This window comes from Synchiropus splendidus, chromosome 1, assembly GCF_027744825.2.
Source record: "Synchiropus splendidus isolate RoL2022-P1 chromosome 1, RoL_Sspl_1.0, whole genome shotgun sequence".
NCBI classification, from domain to species: domain Eukaryota; kingdom Metazoa; phylum Chordata; class Actinopteri; order Syngnathiformes; family Callionymidae; genus Synchiropus; species Synchiropus splendidus.
In genome coordinates, this window is record NC_071334.1 from 58,405,891 (window position 1) to 58,424,520 (window position 18,630).

General features: G+C 43.3%; 1 protein-coding gene across 1 annotated transcript; it reads right to left on the bottom strand.

Moving 5' to 3' along the window:
• Window positions 1-2,747: 2,747 nt before the first annotated feature.
• On the bottom strand, window positions 2,748-6,090 carry ier5l (immediate early response 5-like). The gene is given in 4 exon segments (XM_053884234.1): window positions 2,748-4,304; window positions 4,306-4,402; window positions 4,405-4,768; window positions 5,954-6,090. Coding segments are annotated over 3 exon segments (867 nt in total). The 5' UTR covers window positions 4,682-4,768; window positions 5,954-6,090; the 3' UTR covers window positions 2,748-3,811.
• Window positions 6,091-18,630: the final 12,540 nt, after the last annotated feature.

Below are 18,630 nucleotides of genomic sequence, written 5' to 3' on the forward strand. Positions count from 1 at the left end.
TGTGGTCTCTTTGTTTGTGGGTGTGACTATGAAAATACTCTCTGAATCACTTATTCAGGAGGGCGTGGCCCCGTCTGTGCTTCTTATAATGAATGCAAACTGGCGACTGTATGGACATTTGTATGTCACTCAGGACCTCGTCATCTGTTCTTTTTCAGTTTCACACGTTTAGAGTCTGTCATGCACACGCATCCTGTTCTCCTTCATCAGTCTTAGTTGTTGTCTCCACTGACACCCAAACATCACAAATCCATACAGTCCAGTTTGACTGTCATGACTTGCTAATGTGTCCACATCGACCCGGATCTGGTCCTCATCAAAACTGTCTGACGAAAAACCCCTCCCTGACCCCTGCCCTCCTCCCCCTGAAGACCTCCACCAACCTGGCTGACCTGTGTGATCTCTGTCTGCTCCCCCCTTCCAATACACCTATTCCCAATAGTCCCCCCCCCCACCGAGACACACACGCACTCCACCCTTCTGCTGTCACATGTGGTCTAGGCAACCCCCCTCTGATAGCCCCCCCATCCTGACTGCACCTCTGTGTTCCCCTCCTCCCTGCTTGCATCCCCCACACAACAAGACCGGTCTCCCCCACATCACCCCACCACCTGGCATTGTCCTTTTGTCATCAGACAACTGTGTGTGTTTGAGTCAACAACAACACAACTTTCTTTGTTTTCATCCAACAAACAATTTAATCAAATATTTTCCTTTAAATGATTTTGAATCTCCAACTGCATTTAAATTTTAACCAAGGTGTATTGAACATGCTAATAAATATATAAGTGGTTATCGCTTTATAATGATGATAATTTTCTTTCCTGATTACCATGTTATTTCATAGAAATTATCAAACCGTACTTGAAGCCCATTAATAGTGAAGAATGTGTTTAATTTCATTATTTTTTCAAGCTATATATATATATATATATATACATTACAATACATTGCGCCTATGATGTTCAAGGTTTTTTTTTAGTTTGGACATGATTCTGTTGAAGGAAAACGGCTTCCACCTTGATATTCTTCAGCAGGATAAATTTATCTCACAAATGTATTATTTACAGACTTGTGAGTTCATGTGTTATGTCAGTGGTGCAAAAATAGCGTGCGTCTGAGGGTGTCAGTCTTCTCTGGTCCAGATGGAGGAGCTGTGTATTCGCCATGAAGCTGAACCCATTGTCCACATTATCTGTCAGGACCGAAGCATTGATGCTGCAGCAGTCTGAGTGCAGCAGGGTGATCAGCTCTGGATGTTCAGTCACGCCTGCATCTCACCTCTGCTCCAAACATGTTCTGAATCACCTCCTTTCCGCCTGATAATGATGATTCTAGAAGCCGAGGAGCAGAGCTGCGAGGGAGCAGAGGAGCAGCAGCCATGGATCAGTTAGCTGGTGGAGGAGCAATGCTTCACTACGTGAGAGGCAGCTGTGCCGGGAGGAGGAGGAGGAAGGCACAGAGGGGGAGGGTGTGAGTGGAGAGTTGGAGGGAGGGTCAGCGGTGGCTCTGCTCTGCATACTGCCTCGGTGATATCTTCATTCATTGATTTTAAAGAACACCACCAAGTGGCACAGAGCAGAGATAACAACACAGTGTTTTTCCAGAGAGGAAATTCCAGGTTCACATGGGGAATGACCTTAGCAGTGCATCATGGGAGTAGGAGGCCGAGAACAAAAGTCAGAGGAAATACTTTATTTCTAAATGTTATATTTTGGTTTTAAAAACTGTTTTGCTGCTCCCCAGATCTCCTTTGTCTCTAACAACATGAAATCTTTCCTTTACTAGACTGAAGATATCACCGTGTGAGGAATAAACTGGCGAGTTCGAGTCTGATTTTTTTAATGCCTTTCTTTTTCAACTAAAATTAAATGGTCGGTTTGACCATCTATTTTGCAGATAATCTCTGGGTGTAAAGGTTAAAAAAAAGCATTAATCCTCTCCATTTAAAATATTTTCGGGGTGGATTATAATGCATTTTCACTTCTTTGTTCCATGGACTCCTCATTGATAAGACGTATTTCCATGCTGGGCCATCTAATCTGACCAAGACACAATGGTTAGCATCTCAACCGTGTCCTTTGCTTCACGTCACTCTGCATCTGAGTCTGAGAATCACTTCCTAGATGTTGATTGAAGTCGATCTCTGATTGGACGCCATGAGCCATCCACATCCTCCATTGGGTTGCATCATGTGTTTGTAACAATATGTAATCCACCACAAGGTTTCTCCTCACCTCTCATCGCTCCACACCCAGATGGCTTCCCAGTCGTCACCACAAGATTTTTTTTCCCCCTTGGTGTTCCTTCGGATTGTTGCCACAAGTCTGTCTATTTTATTTTTGTTTTGTTTTCATCCTCCCTAAAAAGCTCCTGCATTAAGTGAAACAAACCTCAATGTTTTAGCAAACTTGATGCCAGCTTTCATCTTAAGAAGTAAGATTATATTTGTTCGACTCGCTTATTGTTACGATGCAAATCTAAGTGCTATGATGTCTCACTTCACTGCCATACAGTATACTAGCAGACTTCTGTATTTATTAAACTATAAAATACATCTTACCATCACTCTGTGTGTAAAGTTGTGTGCATGTAAATGTCAAACAGATAAAAATCACCATTTTCACTTTTTTTTATTAAGATTATAATATTTTGTTTTTTACAAATACTTTCTGGAACAGTTTTACCCGGCAATATACAATTTATCAAACACAAAAGTACAAGAATAACAACAAAATATGTAGAGAATGGCTGAATACTCTCTTTATTTTGGTACACATAGTGCTCATAAAGCTAATGCATGGTTCTCTCCGGTTATGGCTAAATCATGAGTTGGCCTTTTTAAAACAAAAGGATCATTCTTTTGCAAAAACAAAGTCAAACTCACAAAACCAAGACGTTGTTGGAATCATGAATTACGATGGCGACTCTGAGCAACACGGATGATTGAATAGATGGAACCCAAACCGAGGCGCCGTGATGATCTCCATCAAAGAGTTGGACCACCTCAGAAGTTCTTCAGAGTCCTGAACATGTGACTATGAACTGCTCGGTATGTGCAAGGCCCAATATCGACCCGGGACAGAACAGCAGAGACATTCAGTCTGACGATAGCTAGCAGTAGTGTGCATTTGTTTTAAGGCAACGGAAGTCAAATGGACTCTGTAGACGTGGATCTCCCAAAAACCTGCACATATCACATATGGCACTAACTCTCATTATCGCATCCCTCACACGTTTCTTAAATAGATTCTCTTCTTGCAAAAATACATTTCATTTAGAGCTTGTGGAGGGAGACTGGGGTCAGTTTGAAACGCCTCGTCTCTGAAAGGACTTGTGATGTCATCAGGTGGAGTCTGAAAACTGTCAGTCTTTAAACGAATCGTTCCAGCAATGAAGCAACACGTTACAGAGTAATTACATTCATTGAGTAGATTCACACGGAATTGATAACTTTTTAAGCACTGCCTTTAAAATGAGTAAATATCTTCTGAATTTGGTCAATTTTTTTTCCACTGCATTCATGAATGTTCACCTACAAATGCCATGTCAGATTTGGCACTAGCTCCGATCGAGACTTACTGTTTATGAAATTAAATGTATATTTAACTTGTTCGATTTTTTTGAAGTTTTACAGCTGGAATGTGGGATTACACAGGAAAAAGTTTGGTGACCCAAATTACAACTGGAACCAGGATGGAACAATCACATTGCTGCCAAAAATTCAAACCGAGACTTGTCTGCATTAATCTTTTGAAGCAACGAGTTTTCAAACAGGACCCCAGTCTCCCTGTTAATAAAGTGTTTTTTGTCAAAAAGCCACTATGGCCCGGGTCCACGCTCCCAGACTGGCCAGCGCCTGTTTGCTACAGATCTGCTCCAGGTCCGCCTGTCGGCTCAGCAGCCCCGAAAACCCCGAGCCGAAGATGGAGATGAGGTTGGAGATGTTGGAAGTGTCCGTGTAGTCCGGGCACGAGTAGGAACACTCCTCTCGCTTCGCCCGTTTGCGAGTCAGAGAACAGTCCGAAAGCTCCTCCACGTCGCACACGCAGCAGCCGAAGTCAACCTTCCGCTTCTTGGCCGGCGACTGCGCGCCCTGGCCGCACTGGAGCGCGTCGCAGCCGCAGTCCTGGTGGAGGTAGCCGTTCTCCACCGTGGTCACCACATGCGTGTCCAAGTCCAGCACCGTGGTCTGGTTGCAGTGCGTGTTGCTGCTGGCGGTGGCGGCGGGATACTGGTCACACTGTGGCAGGACAGGAGGCTCCATGCAGCAGCTCCGGTAGTAGGACGCTTCCTGGTCCTTACAGCCGTCCTCCAGAGAAGAGCAGTCCGGGAGGGAGCTCGCTGTCCGCCCGCTTCTCTGGCACGCAGAGCCGAAGAGAGTCGCCTCCTCCGCCCGCGTCTGCTCCTCGCTGTCCGCCTCTTCCGCGTCCAGATCCAGCGGGTTCAGCTCCTGGATCTCGTTGCAGACGGTCATCACCTCCTCGTACTGCTGCATCCGGTAGATCTCGGCGTACTTCTGCTTGATGTAGACCTGCCTGGCGTTCCTCAGCACGTAGGAGACCAGCAGGTTCTTGTGCAGCTTGATGCCTCCTCGCTGCGTCCTGGAGTTGTGGATCTTCATCAAAGAGATGGAGATGAGGCTCTGCGCGTCCACTGCGCACTCCATGGTGTTGATCATATCCACCTCCACGCCGGGAGAGGAGAACAAGCTCTCAGCTATCTCAGCACCGGCGGCTGTTTTCCAGGAGAGACACTCAAGTCAACTCTGTGGAGAAACATTGAACACAATGATCTGCCTTCCTCAGGAGCCAGCAATCATTTGCAGTCGCCTCGAAACCGGAAAGTTTTTATAGCCAGCTCTAGAGCCCGCCCCTCCAGGAGCCAGCCAACCAGCTTCCCCGTATTGCTTGATCGACGTGACGGCTCTTTGGAACTATGTCGTGTGTGGCCAATCAGCTTCTGGCGGTTCCTCTGTTCTATTCAAATTCCACCCAGGCTGCCGAGCAGGACTGTCCTCATTTCTGCTGCTGCGCTCGCTCAGTTCCTCATCGCCACATGTGTGGAACCGGGTCTACCGGGTCGCCTGGCTGATCCTTGAGCAATGTTTTGATCGTGACGCACAGTAGCACCAAAGACACAAGGGCACTGACTTTATTAGACGTAGCCAATAAACAGAAATCCGTTTATGAATACGTTGATAACGTCGCATATGCGCGGTGCCCTATTTTCTCTGCGTGGGAAAAGTTCTGGAGCCAAAAATGTTGAGCTCACTGTGCCCGAGTCTTTCGCCATTAGATCTGCATGACGCAATTAAAAACTGAAACCAGAGCATATGTTGCATTAGAAGTGACACATTTTTGATTGGCTCACACCGAGCTACACCAGGGTGGTCACCCCAAATATCGCCAACTTCTGAAATCTCTCAGAAACACTTCACAGAAGAACTGGAAAAATGTAGCTATACCTAACCTTCCTTGTTAAAGTGTGCAATATTAGATTAGATCACATGGCCTTTATTAGTCCCACAGTGAACATGTCACAGCAGCCAATGACAACAAAGACACTGACACATATCAAGGTGCATAACAAACATCAAAGACATCAACAGAGCGTGAGCAACAAAAGAAAATAAAGTGAAGTCACAAGCTATCAAACAACAAAAGAAAAATATATAAATACCCATAACACATCATGACAAAATAAAGAAAATATAAGTAAATAGATAATACATAGATAAAGATAAATTATAGAAATGAAAAACTGTATAAATAGACAGATAAAAAATAAACAAATTATCGACAGTCAACAAAAAGGAGGCTCGAAATCGCAGTATGCATAGAGCCCAGTATATTAGACTTTGTCGTAATTTACATTAAGACTTTGTAGGAGGCGCATGTATGTGAACATAAACCATGATATCCTCTGACGTGTTTTGAGAGATAGCACTTACTGTTTTGATGAAATGAAATCCTCCATATTCGATGATGAATGAGAACCTATACTAAAATAGAGCTTCATTGAGGATGCTCTTCCACAAAGGCTGTTTAATGAATGAGCTCTTTTCCTGAATGAGGAGCTGGTGATTTGGAATGTCTGGAGACTAGTTGTAGTCCTTCAATAGAGCATGTTCTCGCCACACGGACTGTGAGCATCAGGCCTGCATATAAAGCCTCATCATGAGCGCGGTGTGCTGCACCCGCTGCATCGCTCAGCTCTATTAGCAGTCTGGTCACTGTTCCTGTGGATAAGTATGACTTAGCCAAACGCTAACAACAAAGCTTATTGTCCACCAACTGCGGCCACACACAGACATGTGATTGAAGGTGGAACGATTGAGTTAGTTCTTCACCGCAGACGTAGTTTTCTGCAGTTTCAATGGAGCTGCTTCTCCTAAACAATGACCGGGTTGTGTTTCAACCATGGAAATGAAGTCCATGTGATATACAGTAGAAGTAGATTTTTAGTTAGGGGCATCTCACACTTTTTTTGTCTGCCGTGTTTATCAGATCAATATGAATTAAACATCTTCCTTTCAAAAATGACAAAAACCTCTTTACATTATCACATTTCTTGTGTGCCTTTAACAGTCTTCTTCTTCTTTTCTTTTCGGCTTCTCCCTTCAGGATGATCCGCCACAGCGGATCATCTTCCTCCATCTGACTTTGTCCTCTGCTTCCTCTTCTCTCAAATCTACAAACTTCATGTCCTCCTTCACCACGTCCACAAATCTCCTCTTTGGCCTTCCTCTCCACCTTCTGCCTGGCAGTTCCAACCTCAACATCTTTCTACCAATGTACTGGCTCCTCTGTCCATGTCCAAACCATCTCATGTCTCCTAAACACCTAACATGTGCTGTCCCTCTGATATACTGCTTCCTGATCCTATCCATCCTGCTCACTCTCAGAGAGAAGCTACCTCCAGCTCTGCCTCCTGTCTTTTCCTCAGTGCCACTGTTTCCAAACCATACAACGTTGCTGGCCTGACCACCCTTTTGTACACCTTCCCTTTCATCCTGGCCAACACAATTATGTCACACATTATTATTATTATTATTATTAATAATAATAATAATAATAATAATAATTGTAATTTTCTCTACCTTATTCTCAAGCAACATGCTGGAGAGACTTGTTATCTGCAATGGCTGATTATAAACTGAGCACCACACAAGAAAATGGCCCTTGTTTTCTTTGAAAGTGGGTTGGTTGAGTTTTAAGGACCAATATATTCAAATTTATTTTACAGTCCATCGATTTACTAGCTAGTATTTCACATTGACAAGGTTCACATAGTTCATACAGCCACAGCTAGAGGATTCACCCAAGTCACTCTTCACCTTGCCTTTCTCCTCTCCAATGCAATGCAAATATGCAAAAAATACTATGTGGAATAACTGACTCTACGTAATAGAGAAGGCATCAGTCTTGACCGGTTAAATCATTCAAACAACATATGTTCTATTCAGTGCACCCAAATCTACATGGTGGAAGAAATCTTGCATTTTCCGGCTCCAAATTTCCCACTCTCTCCCTCTGCAGAGACAAGTGCCCTCTCAGATTCTGCACATGCTCTCGAAAAGCGACTGCGTGTCTGAAAAGTGATGCTGACACAGGAATACTTGAGTGCCACTAATGACCACTAGATGGTGGCTCAGGAAAGTCACACTGTACAGTTCATGGTGAGGGTGAACTTTACGTGGTGGTGAGGGATGAGAGGGGGGACATTAAACTGGCTTCGTTAATGTTGTCATTTCAACAATGTGCACACACACGCACAGCGTTAATTATTTACCGTCTGAAGCGTCTCTGCACAACACTCCGCCTTCACACCAAGACACACCCACTAACCTTAATTCAGACACTGGGGTCGGCTGCCTGCAACTCCGCACTGTCTCCACCTTAGACTGGGAAGTCTGGCCTGGAACATGAGGTGCTCTCACTCATACTGACATACTCCTTTCTATTGCGAGGTTTTACAGTGTGTCCGAGGTTTTGTTTGCTAGTGAGCACACAATCTTGGTGAAGAGCAGAGAAGAGCAGCTTGGATCCAGCTCATAAGATGTTCGGTTCAGCTTTGCCACATTAGATCAGGGGAATATACTGTTGCTATCTTATACTTATAATATTGTTATGAAGACAACCTTTTATGATAATAATAAATAGACTGCTCTTTTTTATTTATGACTCACTTAAATGCAGCAACTACTTTGTGTATGTTTGTGTCCAAGGATGTTGTGTTTGTGATCCCTGATGCAACAGAAAACACAGCCCAGTTATCACAAGGCTCTCGGTGAAGACCCGCAGTAGAGCTGCTCAGAGCCTCATAAACGGTTGGATGCCGACTCCAACCTCCCCCCCTGCGGAACCTTCAGCCAGCCTGGTGCCAGACGCACCGCTCGCCTTTGCTTTGAAATACAGCCGTGATTCAGAGTCAGGAATTCTGTTGTTCGGCCCAGAGGAGACTACTTGTAAATGACTGACTCACATTGCAGACTCTGTGCACTTTTGAGTCAGACTCCAAGAGTCACGTGGCGCATGCTTTTGTCAGTTGTTCTGTGGCGGTGGAAAGACATAAGGACGCATCATGGACATAAAATCTGTCGATGAAAGTTTAATAAGGTTTGTCTGACACTCTCTCTTCCGGTCATGTTACGCCTGAAAAACACACGAAACATCTGCCCTCCGAGCCTCAGTTGGATGACTGACTTCATGGAAGACTCCGCGTGAGGTTTCTTCTTCATCTCACAGGCATGACTAGTTCAACTTGCCATGACTCAGAGAAGAGAAGATGGGAGGCATGAAAGCAGAGACGTGAAACTTAGGCTGGTTCACAGCAAACACTTGAAGGTAAAACTGCCAGTCCTTTCTGCTGCTGCGCGACCAGGAGTGCTGCAACTCTGATGGACTCCTCCGCACAGACACCTGACACCTCTCCAGTGCTCCAGCGTCAACTGCTTCAGCACATCTGGGGACAATCTTCCTCCTCCTGCATTGGGACCTTTTCTTTCCAAGTCTTTCTCTGAGACGAAAGGTTGGTTCCCTCCTTTGAGAATTCTTTTCATTCATGAACCAAGTCCTTGGAGTTAGACATGCTGGTCCATGGTGCATGAAGCTCAGACGTTCAAGCTATCAGAGGTTGATGGAGAAACTTAACTTCCTGCTGAGACCTTGCTTTCTGCCAAAACCAGTGTTTCACACCTAAGGTCTCAGGTTAGGTCTCAACTTCCTGGGAGCTCCTCAACTTTAAATGGCTGGGTTTATTTCATAGAAGACCAAATGTAAATGAATGATGGGTCTGTTTTCATTTTGTTGGTAATGCATTACTACAGAATTTTCTGTCTCTGTACTTGAAAAAAATGAAAACCATGTTACTCATCGAACTGACTCCCTCAGTACATGGCTGATTAAAGGATCCTGCGCAAAACAAGACAAATGAAGACAGGTAGCGATGACACTGTCTCCCAATGTCAAGCGCACGGCGGTAAGAGAACTCAAAGCAACAACTGCAAGGGTTCTTACTATTTTAATTTGGATTTCAGAATGATTCTATTATGAAAACCTTTTAATTATTAATAGATGAAGGATGTGACCATATAAGGAAATCCACGATGGTGAAGGTCCCCTATCTTCAACCAAGATCACGCAGACATGCACTCAACAAGTGTATTGATCCTCACATGCCCTTAAATGACAATATTGTGACACAAAAGCACAATGATGAGACTGGACATTTTTTTTCCTCTTCGTAAATATTCTGAAATATCGGCCCAATGATAATAGGAAGGCGAATAAAAGGAAGGTAACCTGCGCGCGGTGTTCATGCTCAGCAAGACGGGAGCAAATGCTGAATGTGAAGCGCAGCCTGAGCTGAGCAGTCACATCGCAGCATTGCAGTGGCCTCTGCAGATCCATCTCACGGATCCAATTGTTTGCCAAGTGAGTGCAATAACCTGTGTTGAACCTGTAGAGGCCAGTGCAGCACTAGTTTTCTGCCCACTGTGATTAGTGTATTGTTACCAAATCCCCCTCTGAGGTGGGACAGGGAGTTTACAGCCTGCAGAGCTGCTGATCATTTTTATGTTCAAGCCGGATGATGTGGAAGTGAAGAGGCGCTGCCGCTGCCGCTGCTGCTGCTGCTGCTGCTGCATGTGGAGGAGACACTTCCATGCCGGCAGTACGCGCAGTGCAGAGTAGAATAATACACAAAGAGAATCCTATTCAAAGAGCTGATTTGAGCAACATTACATTAAGCTCTGTATTGCTTAAAACGCATGTCCAACAGCAAGCTTTATTGGGGCAAAACATCTGTGGAGATAAGCAGGAATTCAACAGGAGCCCTAACAGCTCACATTTTGGAATTAATTTTTTTCCATTGAAAGTGAGAGGAAAGTGTGGTATGGCTTCCAGCACATGACTCCATTGTTAGCAGAGATTTCATTCAGGCTGATTAAAGTCTGCAGCTTCAATGAGCTCAGCAGCAGCAGCAGCAGTGTGAGAGCGCCTCTACACTAGTTCCCGGCTAAGATCCAGCAGATCCGTTCTCAGCAGCTCGTGGTGGGCTGCTGACAAACCACACAATCCTGTCAGTGTGAGTGTTCAATCATAATCTTGCTTGTAATTGTTTGAGGACTGTCTTTGTTTGGTGTTGTACCACCTGATGAGTTGCAGTCACTATTGTCAGATGGAACTGACTTTTCACTAACTTAATCATGAACACTGAAACCAACCAGGACTGTTCTGATGTTTTGAACAATCAGATTTAGAGGTGCTGATCCTCTTCTCTGAGTCAGATGTGAGCCGCACAACAGATGTGGAAGATCGCAGGCTTAGTATTTAACATCGATATCTTGGTTCATACAGTGGTAGACAACAGCTTTTCGTCATAATTTTATATGCTCTCAAATATTTCCAGGAAAAAAAACATTTTTTGTGTGTCTTAAAATATGTAATGGTGTTCTACGGACACAGACAAATACAAACTGTTATTTGTTTGGTTCTTTATACATTTCTTTTTACAATAAAGACTGTTTCAATATGTTGTCAACATTTTCATTATCACAGTCAACAAACAGCATGATGTGTACAAAAAAAACACCTCATCAAATTAATATTTAGTAGTTCAACCATTATGAACTAGTAGAATGGGGAGATATGCACAGTTCCCCCCAGAAAAAATCCAAGTCAGCTAAAGATGTTCAAAGACAGTTGACGTTGGAAGGAAAAGTGAATTTTACCAGAACCCAAAACAGTGATGTAGCACACAGTGTGAACCTTCAGACCTCAGAAAAAGAACTACCTTTTTGAGAATCAGGACCACCAGTGGACAGCGACTACATAAAAGTTATGCTGTCTTTTATATCATGTCTGCCAACTGAACATCTCGCCTGAGGTACAAGGTCTGTGTCGGTCCTCCAATGAATAAGTCAATAGTGAGTATAGCACTTGTTTATCTAATTGTGTTGAAACGCCAGCTTTATTCACTTATAAGTTCAACAGACATGGATTTTATTTGTTGAGTTTTTAATGAGAGATTTTGTTTTTTGGTTTCCATGGACAAGATTTCGGGGCTCAGCTCTGGTGGGGACGGTTTGCACTTAGGATACCTGAGGATCCAGTCACTTGCAGTTGATGTGGTTCTTAATGGCTTCTTCGTGGTGTGACCTTCAACTCTCACTAGATTGGTTTGCATCTGATGTGAGGAGGTTGGGATGAGGATCAACACCTCTCAGAGGTCAGAGGATGGATAGCTCTTTCCTGGTGAGGAATGAGGGGGTAAGGGATTTGGCGATTGGTCGGTAAATCGGCGCAGCATGGGTGGTATTGCAATTACTCTACCACACTGTTGTGTGTAAGAGAGAGCTGAGCCAAAGGGCAAGGCTCTCTAGTTACTGATCAACTCTCACCTATGGTCATGAGCTGTGGGTAATGACCTAAAAGAACAAGATCCGGGATACAAGCGGCTAAAACGAGTGGCGGGTGTCTCCCTTAGAGATAGGGTGAGGAGTTTTGTCACTCAGGAGAGACTCGGAGTAGAGCCGCTGCTTCTCTACATTGAAAGGAGTCAGTTGAGGTGGATCTCAGGAGGATTCGTCTCCCTTTGGAGGTGTCTCAGGCACAGCCAGCTGGGAGGAGACCGAGGGGTCGACCCAGGAGGATTAGAGCTCTTCATTTGTCTGGGAGCTTCTCGGGATCCCCTATTTGGAGCTGGTGGATGCTGCCTGGGATAAGGCCGTTTGGCACGGCCTTCTGCTGCTGCCCTCACGATCCAGCAACAACTATGTGGATGAGGATGCATGAAGTTTGGAATTAAATACCCTAGTGTAGATGGTGGTTATTAGCAGTACTGGATCGAAGTACAGAGGTTTCTATGTTTTTAACGATGACGTGGCCTTTGAGTTCTGTGGTTACGTGGGATTCCCCAAATGTATGTTTGTATCATTGTATGTATCAACAAAGAATTTGTTCAATCACAAATAATGTATTATACTTTTGCACTGAACTGCTAGTAACATGATATTTATTACATTTGTTGTGTTTCCTTCCGGGTGAATTACGTATGCTGAGAAATATCGGAAGTGTAAAAATAAACTGAATAAACTGAAATCTGAGGTGAAGACTAGAGTACGGATAGCAGAGACACTAAGTACACAAACACAAGCACTGGACAATCTGACTAACACACTTTTCAGACAAACACTTCAACACCCCCAAACCAGGTACACAATTATCAACAATAATTTTGATGCTAACCAGGTGTAAACCTACTTCGGAGGCACAATGACGTCTTGACGGTGAACCATTCTTGAGATATTTCCATTATTGCAATGTAATACGTCAATGTAGTGGGCCATCCCTACTTACAGTCATAAATATCTAATCTAATAAATAGCTAGTTTCTCTTCTTTTATTTGAACAGTATCCTTTTCATTTCCTTTGTTCATATGATAAACCAATCTGCAAAGAAACAAATTTGATAAAATAATTCTTATTTGCTTATGAACAAGAATGCAAGTCTGTGCAGTAATTTCTTGTTTATTACAGTTATGGCAGCTCTGAATATGTCTCCAATAACAATACATTAATTTCATGAATGATTTTTTAACTGTGATTCTTTCTATTATTTGTCATGATGTCCTGCAATCCACGTCATCAAAAGGAAAAAGACTTCTGTTGCCAACTACATGCAATTGTAGAAACATTTCTCAGATGGAGAGAACAGTGATCTGAAGAGTTTGAAAAAGAAATAATGGTGATGGCTGTGAAGACTTAACGTCGAATAGTTGAGGGAGGAGCACTCTGGTTGAGGACAAATCTGAATAAGACAGGTCACTGTAAAGGTGGTGTCCGGAAAGTGTTGCGAGGCAGCATAGGTCAGTGACCTCGGTTAGTGACCCAGAGGAGGAGGGACAGTGAAGGGCAGTGTCCACAAAAAGTTTGGGAAGACTGAGGGAAACTGGATAGAAAGTGTTGGTGTGAGAGAAAAGGAAGGAGGACAAGCAGGCTTGGTGGAATAATGAGATTTAATAAAGTATCAAAAACATGAAGAATATAGTTATTAAGTGATTTGGAGTAGAGACGTAGAGCAAAGAAGTGTAGACAGAGATGTACTGTATGAGAGACTGCAACACCCAGCATTACACTTTTTAGTCATAACTATTGAACACTGTGGGGAAATGAACTAATATCTGTCCATTTCTTTCACTGTTTAAATAAAGATGAGCTGTAACTAGTGAATAAAGCGAAGAATTCTGTGTAAATATCGATATTGGATTAGGGATTTAAAATATATATACATTTCATGCATCATTCACTCAAATTTTTGCTTTTGCTCTCTATACAAAATATAATGATTTGGTTCAACAGCAACATTCTAGAGCCCTGATTTCCTTCCTCTCCTCCGTAGCGTTGCAGCTCTCTTTCTATTTTCAGTCCTCCCTCGTTGTCTCCGCTCTCCCCTGTTCACGCCTGTCCTCCCACCCTCACCCATCTCTTCCATTTATGTTCTCTCCTCATCTTTTCAGCCTCACTGCTCAATTGTCTCTGCCTCCCTTCACTACTCTTCTCTTTAAATTCGCTTATTTTTCAGCCTTCTGTTTCTTCCTCAGCATGTTTATATCTCGTCTGCGTCTCTGAGCCGCGTGCTGCATCTCAGCAAAGCAAAAGATGTTTTCTCTCTCCCTCCACCCGCGATATACATGGAAGTGTCTGTGTGCTGCTACCACTGCTAATGCAACCCTCCTCTTCTATTTAGTATTCTAATCTCTATTTTCTACCGCATGATCACTGCACCTCCACCATTTGTCTGTCAGCCATACAAAGAAGTTTCTTGCTGGAGATTACCACATTTCAGCATAATAATCCGAAGAAAACGGCCATAAACACCAGGGAGGGCGATGATTAATTGATGAAGAGTTGAGCTTCCTCTTCCCTTCTTTCACCTTCTTCTTGTACCATCATATTAAAATCACATCTCCTAGATTGGCTCTAACGAAACTTCGGAGAACGTTTCGACAAAACGGACAACCTTCCCATTTGATATCCAAAGCATCAGGGTTCACGCGGTGAATCATTTTTGCTTAACCTTGGAGACATGTTTGGATTGTAATAATAGCCAACGTACAGACAGAAAATGTTTGACAGGGCCCTCCCCTGAGAAGCTCCAACCTCTGCCGGATACTCAGAATAGAGCTGTTGGAGAACAGAGGCTGTTGGTCACAAATTCATGCCTCCTTTTTTGGGACTCCATCATAAAATTCATGATCACATATTGTTCTACAGAAGTCCTGGCCAAGCCGCGGCTCCCGAGCCGCATGCGTCTCTTTCCCCAGTTTCTTGCGGCTCATATGAGCCACCAAGCAGCCTGCGATCTTGGTCAAGTTTCTGTTGAGATGATCGTTTATTCAGGAAATAAGACAGAAAAGTAATGTGTCAAAATATTGTTCAAAGACTTTGACTTGCGTTTCAGTTTGAAACATAAACAATAAACCTGGCAGCACGTGTTCAATGCCGATGTGAGTCGCGGTCCTCAAGACTTGGACCGTCATCACGGTCAATACGATTGGTAAATGTATGGCATGTGTTTCACCTGTTATTCGTTGATCATTGTGTTTAATTCAGGAGTGAAGATGAGGCGCTCCAGTCTGCAGCGTCGCTCACACACACAGACCGGGATGACGTAAAAAAAATAAATACATTTAAAAAAATTATATATATATGTATACATATATATATATATATATATATATATATATATATATATATATATATATATATATATATATATATATATATATATATATATATATATATATATATATACATATATCAATGGCAAACACATTTCAATCTATGCCGCTTGATATTTGCACGAGAGACATGCACCGGACGCGAACCAGCAACCTTGTGACACAAGGTTGATGAATTGGGAGTGGCACTTTACTGAAAAATAATCCAATAAATTAGAGGTTTCATAATAAATTAATTGTGATTAATCACGTTTTTGTATTTGACAATTTAAGTTGAATATCCACATAAACAGGAGGGAGGGAAAAGTGCTCCAGTGATGAGTGAACTCCTTCCTTTCCTTTCCTTCTTCTACCGCTTATCCGGGGTCGGGTCGTGGAGGCAGCATTCGGAACAGGGAACCCCAAACCGGATCCCCTCCTACCCCTGGCTGCGCCTAGAAATTCTGTCCATAAAAGTAATGAACAGAACCGGTGACAAAGGGCAGCCCTGGCGGAGGCCCTGCACCCCATATTAGTACTAGTACCCTGGAATAGACCTTTCCAGGGAGGCTGAGGAGTGTGATCCCCCGGTAGTTGGAACACACCCTCCGGTCCCCCTTCTTAAACAGGGGTAGCACCACCCCGGTCTGCCAATCCAGAGGCACTGTCCTCGACTGCCACGCGATGTTGCAGAGACGTGTCTGCCACGACAGCCCTACAACATCCAGGGATTTCAGATACGCCGGACGGATCTCATCCAGCCCCGGGGCCCTACCATCGAGGAGCTTACGAACAACCTCGGTGACTTCGGCCCGGGTGATGAAAGAGTCGCCTGAGTCCGCAGCCCCCGCTTCCTCAATGGACGATGTGACGGTGGGATTGAGGAGACCCTCGAAGTATTCTTTCCACTGCCCGACAACATCACCAGTCGAGGTCAGCAGTCTCCCCCCCGCACTGTAAACAGTACTGGTGAAGCACTGCTTCCCCCTTCTGAGGCGACGGACGGTTTGCCAGAATTTCTTCGAGGCTGACCAATAGTCCTCCTCCATGGCCTCTCCGAACTCCTCCCAGACCCGAGGTTTTGCCTCCAAGACGGCACGGGAAGCAGCACGCTTGGCCTGCTGGTACACGTCCGCTGCCTCAGGAGTCCCACAGGCCATCAAGACCCGATAGGACTCCTTCTTCAGCCTGACAGCACTGAACTCTTCAACATTTTTTGTTTTCCTGTCTTCAGGTTTTTATACTTCAATTTTCCATCCATCAGCACAATTTTGGCTCATTCCTCACGGATGTTTTGGTGATGACGTCACAGTGTGGAGCAGCTGGAATTGGTGCACTGAATAAGGTTTGCTGTGAACGTTTATATGCAGTTAACCTGCATTAGTTGGCTGAATGGACTGTTTTTGCCTGTAATGAATTAATCGAAATTAATTTTTTAAAGTCCCAGCCCAAAAATTAATTAATCACAATTCTTTGAATTTAAATATCTGACACCAGAATGATCAAATTAGAGTGGAAACATCAGGGTAGAAGTGCTCCAGTGATGAGTGAACATCGGCACTGAACAACATTTTTGAGCTTCTATCCTGAAGTTTTTTTTAATTAAAGTTTTACACCCCTCAGCACAATCTCATTTACTCTCCTTTTTTTCTGTGGATGATTTTGTTACATTTGCATAATGTAGAGTTCAGAGAATTGGTAATGCATTTATCAATATTTACACCTTAGAGCCTTGAAATACATACAGTTGTCATTGAAGAAGAGACAAATAGATGCTTGTGGCTAAAATATGGCAACTTAACTAAGGATCAGAATTGAGTTGGACACTCAGGTTGGATGGCAGATGGATGAACTGACATCAGTATCTGAAGGTGACATTATGATCCATATTCACAGTCATAATTCCACATTATATACTGTGACTGTTGTGAGGGGGCAGTCAAACCAAAAGAAGGAAGGTGACAAAGAAAAGGAGCCTTGATGGGAAAAGGTAAAAATATGTGAGTAATGAGGACAAACAGAAAAAAGATCAGACGCTTTGAGCAAGGACAAGTGGAATTAGGCCATGGCCTTACAAAATATGCCATTTAAAGATTCCCAATGTAGCTAGAATAACTTTATTTTATATAACACGTTATTTGAATTTTATTTTAAATTTTCCTCTTTTTTTATTGTGAGGGACCAGAAATGCTCATAAAAGAAGAGGATGAATGAAAGAAGAAAAATGGAGACGAAGTTTAACAAGGTACATTTACAGTTGAAATACCGATGAATCATGATCAATTTTAGACGTTTACTCACAAAACCCACATAAATACTGCCAATGAGCTAAATGCGGCTGATGGCCAGCAAGTGTGGTCACATGGGTTGGGACTAATCACAATCCTTTTCACCACAAAATTTTCGCCGGCAAATTTTTAATTTTCAACAATGAATCTGCAGACCGGGTGGTTGTGCTTTAACAATACATCAATATTGACACTGAAGACAGAGAAGCTTGATGATACAATTTTCACCAATTTGTTGAAATGGAGCGCACACTGTTCCCAGTAAAAGACTCTTCGTGTTTAAAATTCAGTCCCTCAAGTGACTGAAGGCTCAAATATTGACCCGAACCACACGACCAAGCTTTTATCACAGAGTTTTGTGCCTGTTGCGTTGAAACATGAATACGTTTTGGCTCCAGCTTTGTCTGACTAAAGGGGCCAGTGGTCATCATGCAATGATGAAGTACTACCTTTGGCACCTTCAATTTAAATGCCATCAGCTGTCTGAAGTATGTGATAGGATCAAACATGTCTTGTTTCAACTTGCTCACAACGATCACAATATTAACTGCTTAAATTTAATGCAAAATATTGTGTTATTACATAGCTATTTTATCCTCTTCCTGCCCCACCGTGTGGACACTTCATTTTTGCCTTTAAGCACCGTGATACGTGATTTCTCTGAAATGTTGATGTGCAAGCCACATTTATGTTCATCACCTCGGGAGACGCAACGACATTGAAGCCATTTCAGTGAGAAACAAGACGGAAGGAATGCAGGCGTATACAAATACACAGGACTCCCACAACAACAAGTGCTGAAAGAGAAACAGCGGAACAGAAAATTCTGCTCAAATTCTGAATGAATCCAGAGTGCACACAATGGATGTACAATCATGACTCCAGCTTTGTAGGTCATGGGAATCTTTAGTTATCGTGGCATTATTAATGATATCAGCATTGTGATTTTTTTTTTTTTTTTTGCAAAAACAACTCTCCTCGCAAGACAAAGATGAGTTATACCCATTGAGCTGGGAGCAAAGGTGGAGCAGATTTCCAGGTTACAAAACATGTATTCACCACCCTCTGTAAATATTTGGTGAAGTCACTGTTGACATTGTTTTGCCATATAAACAC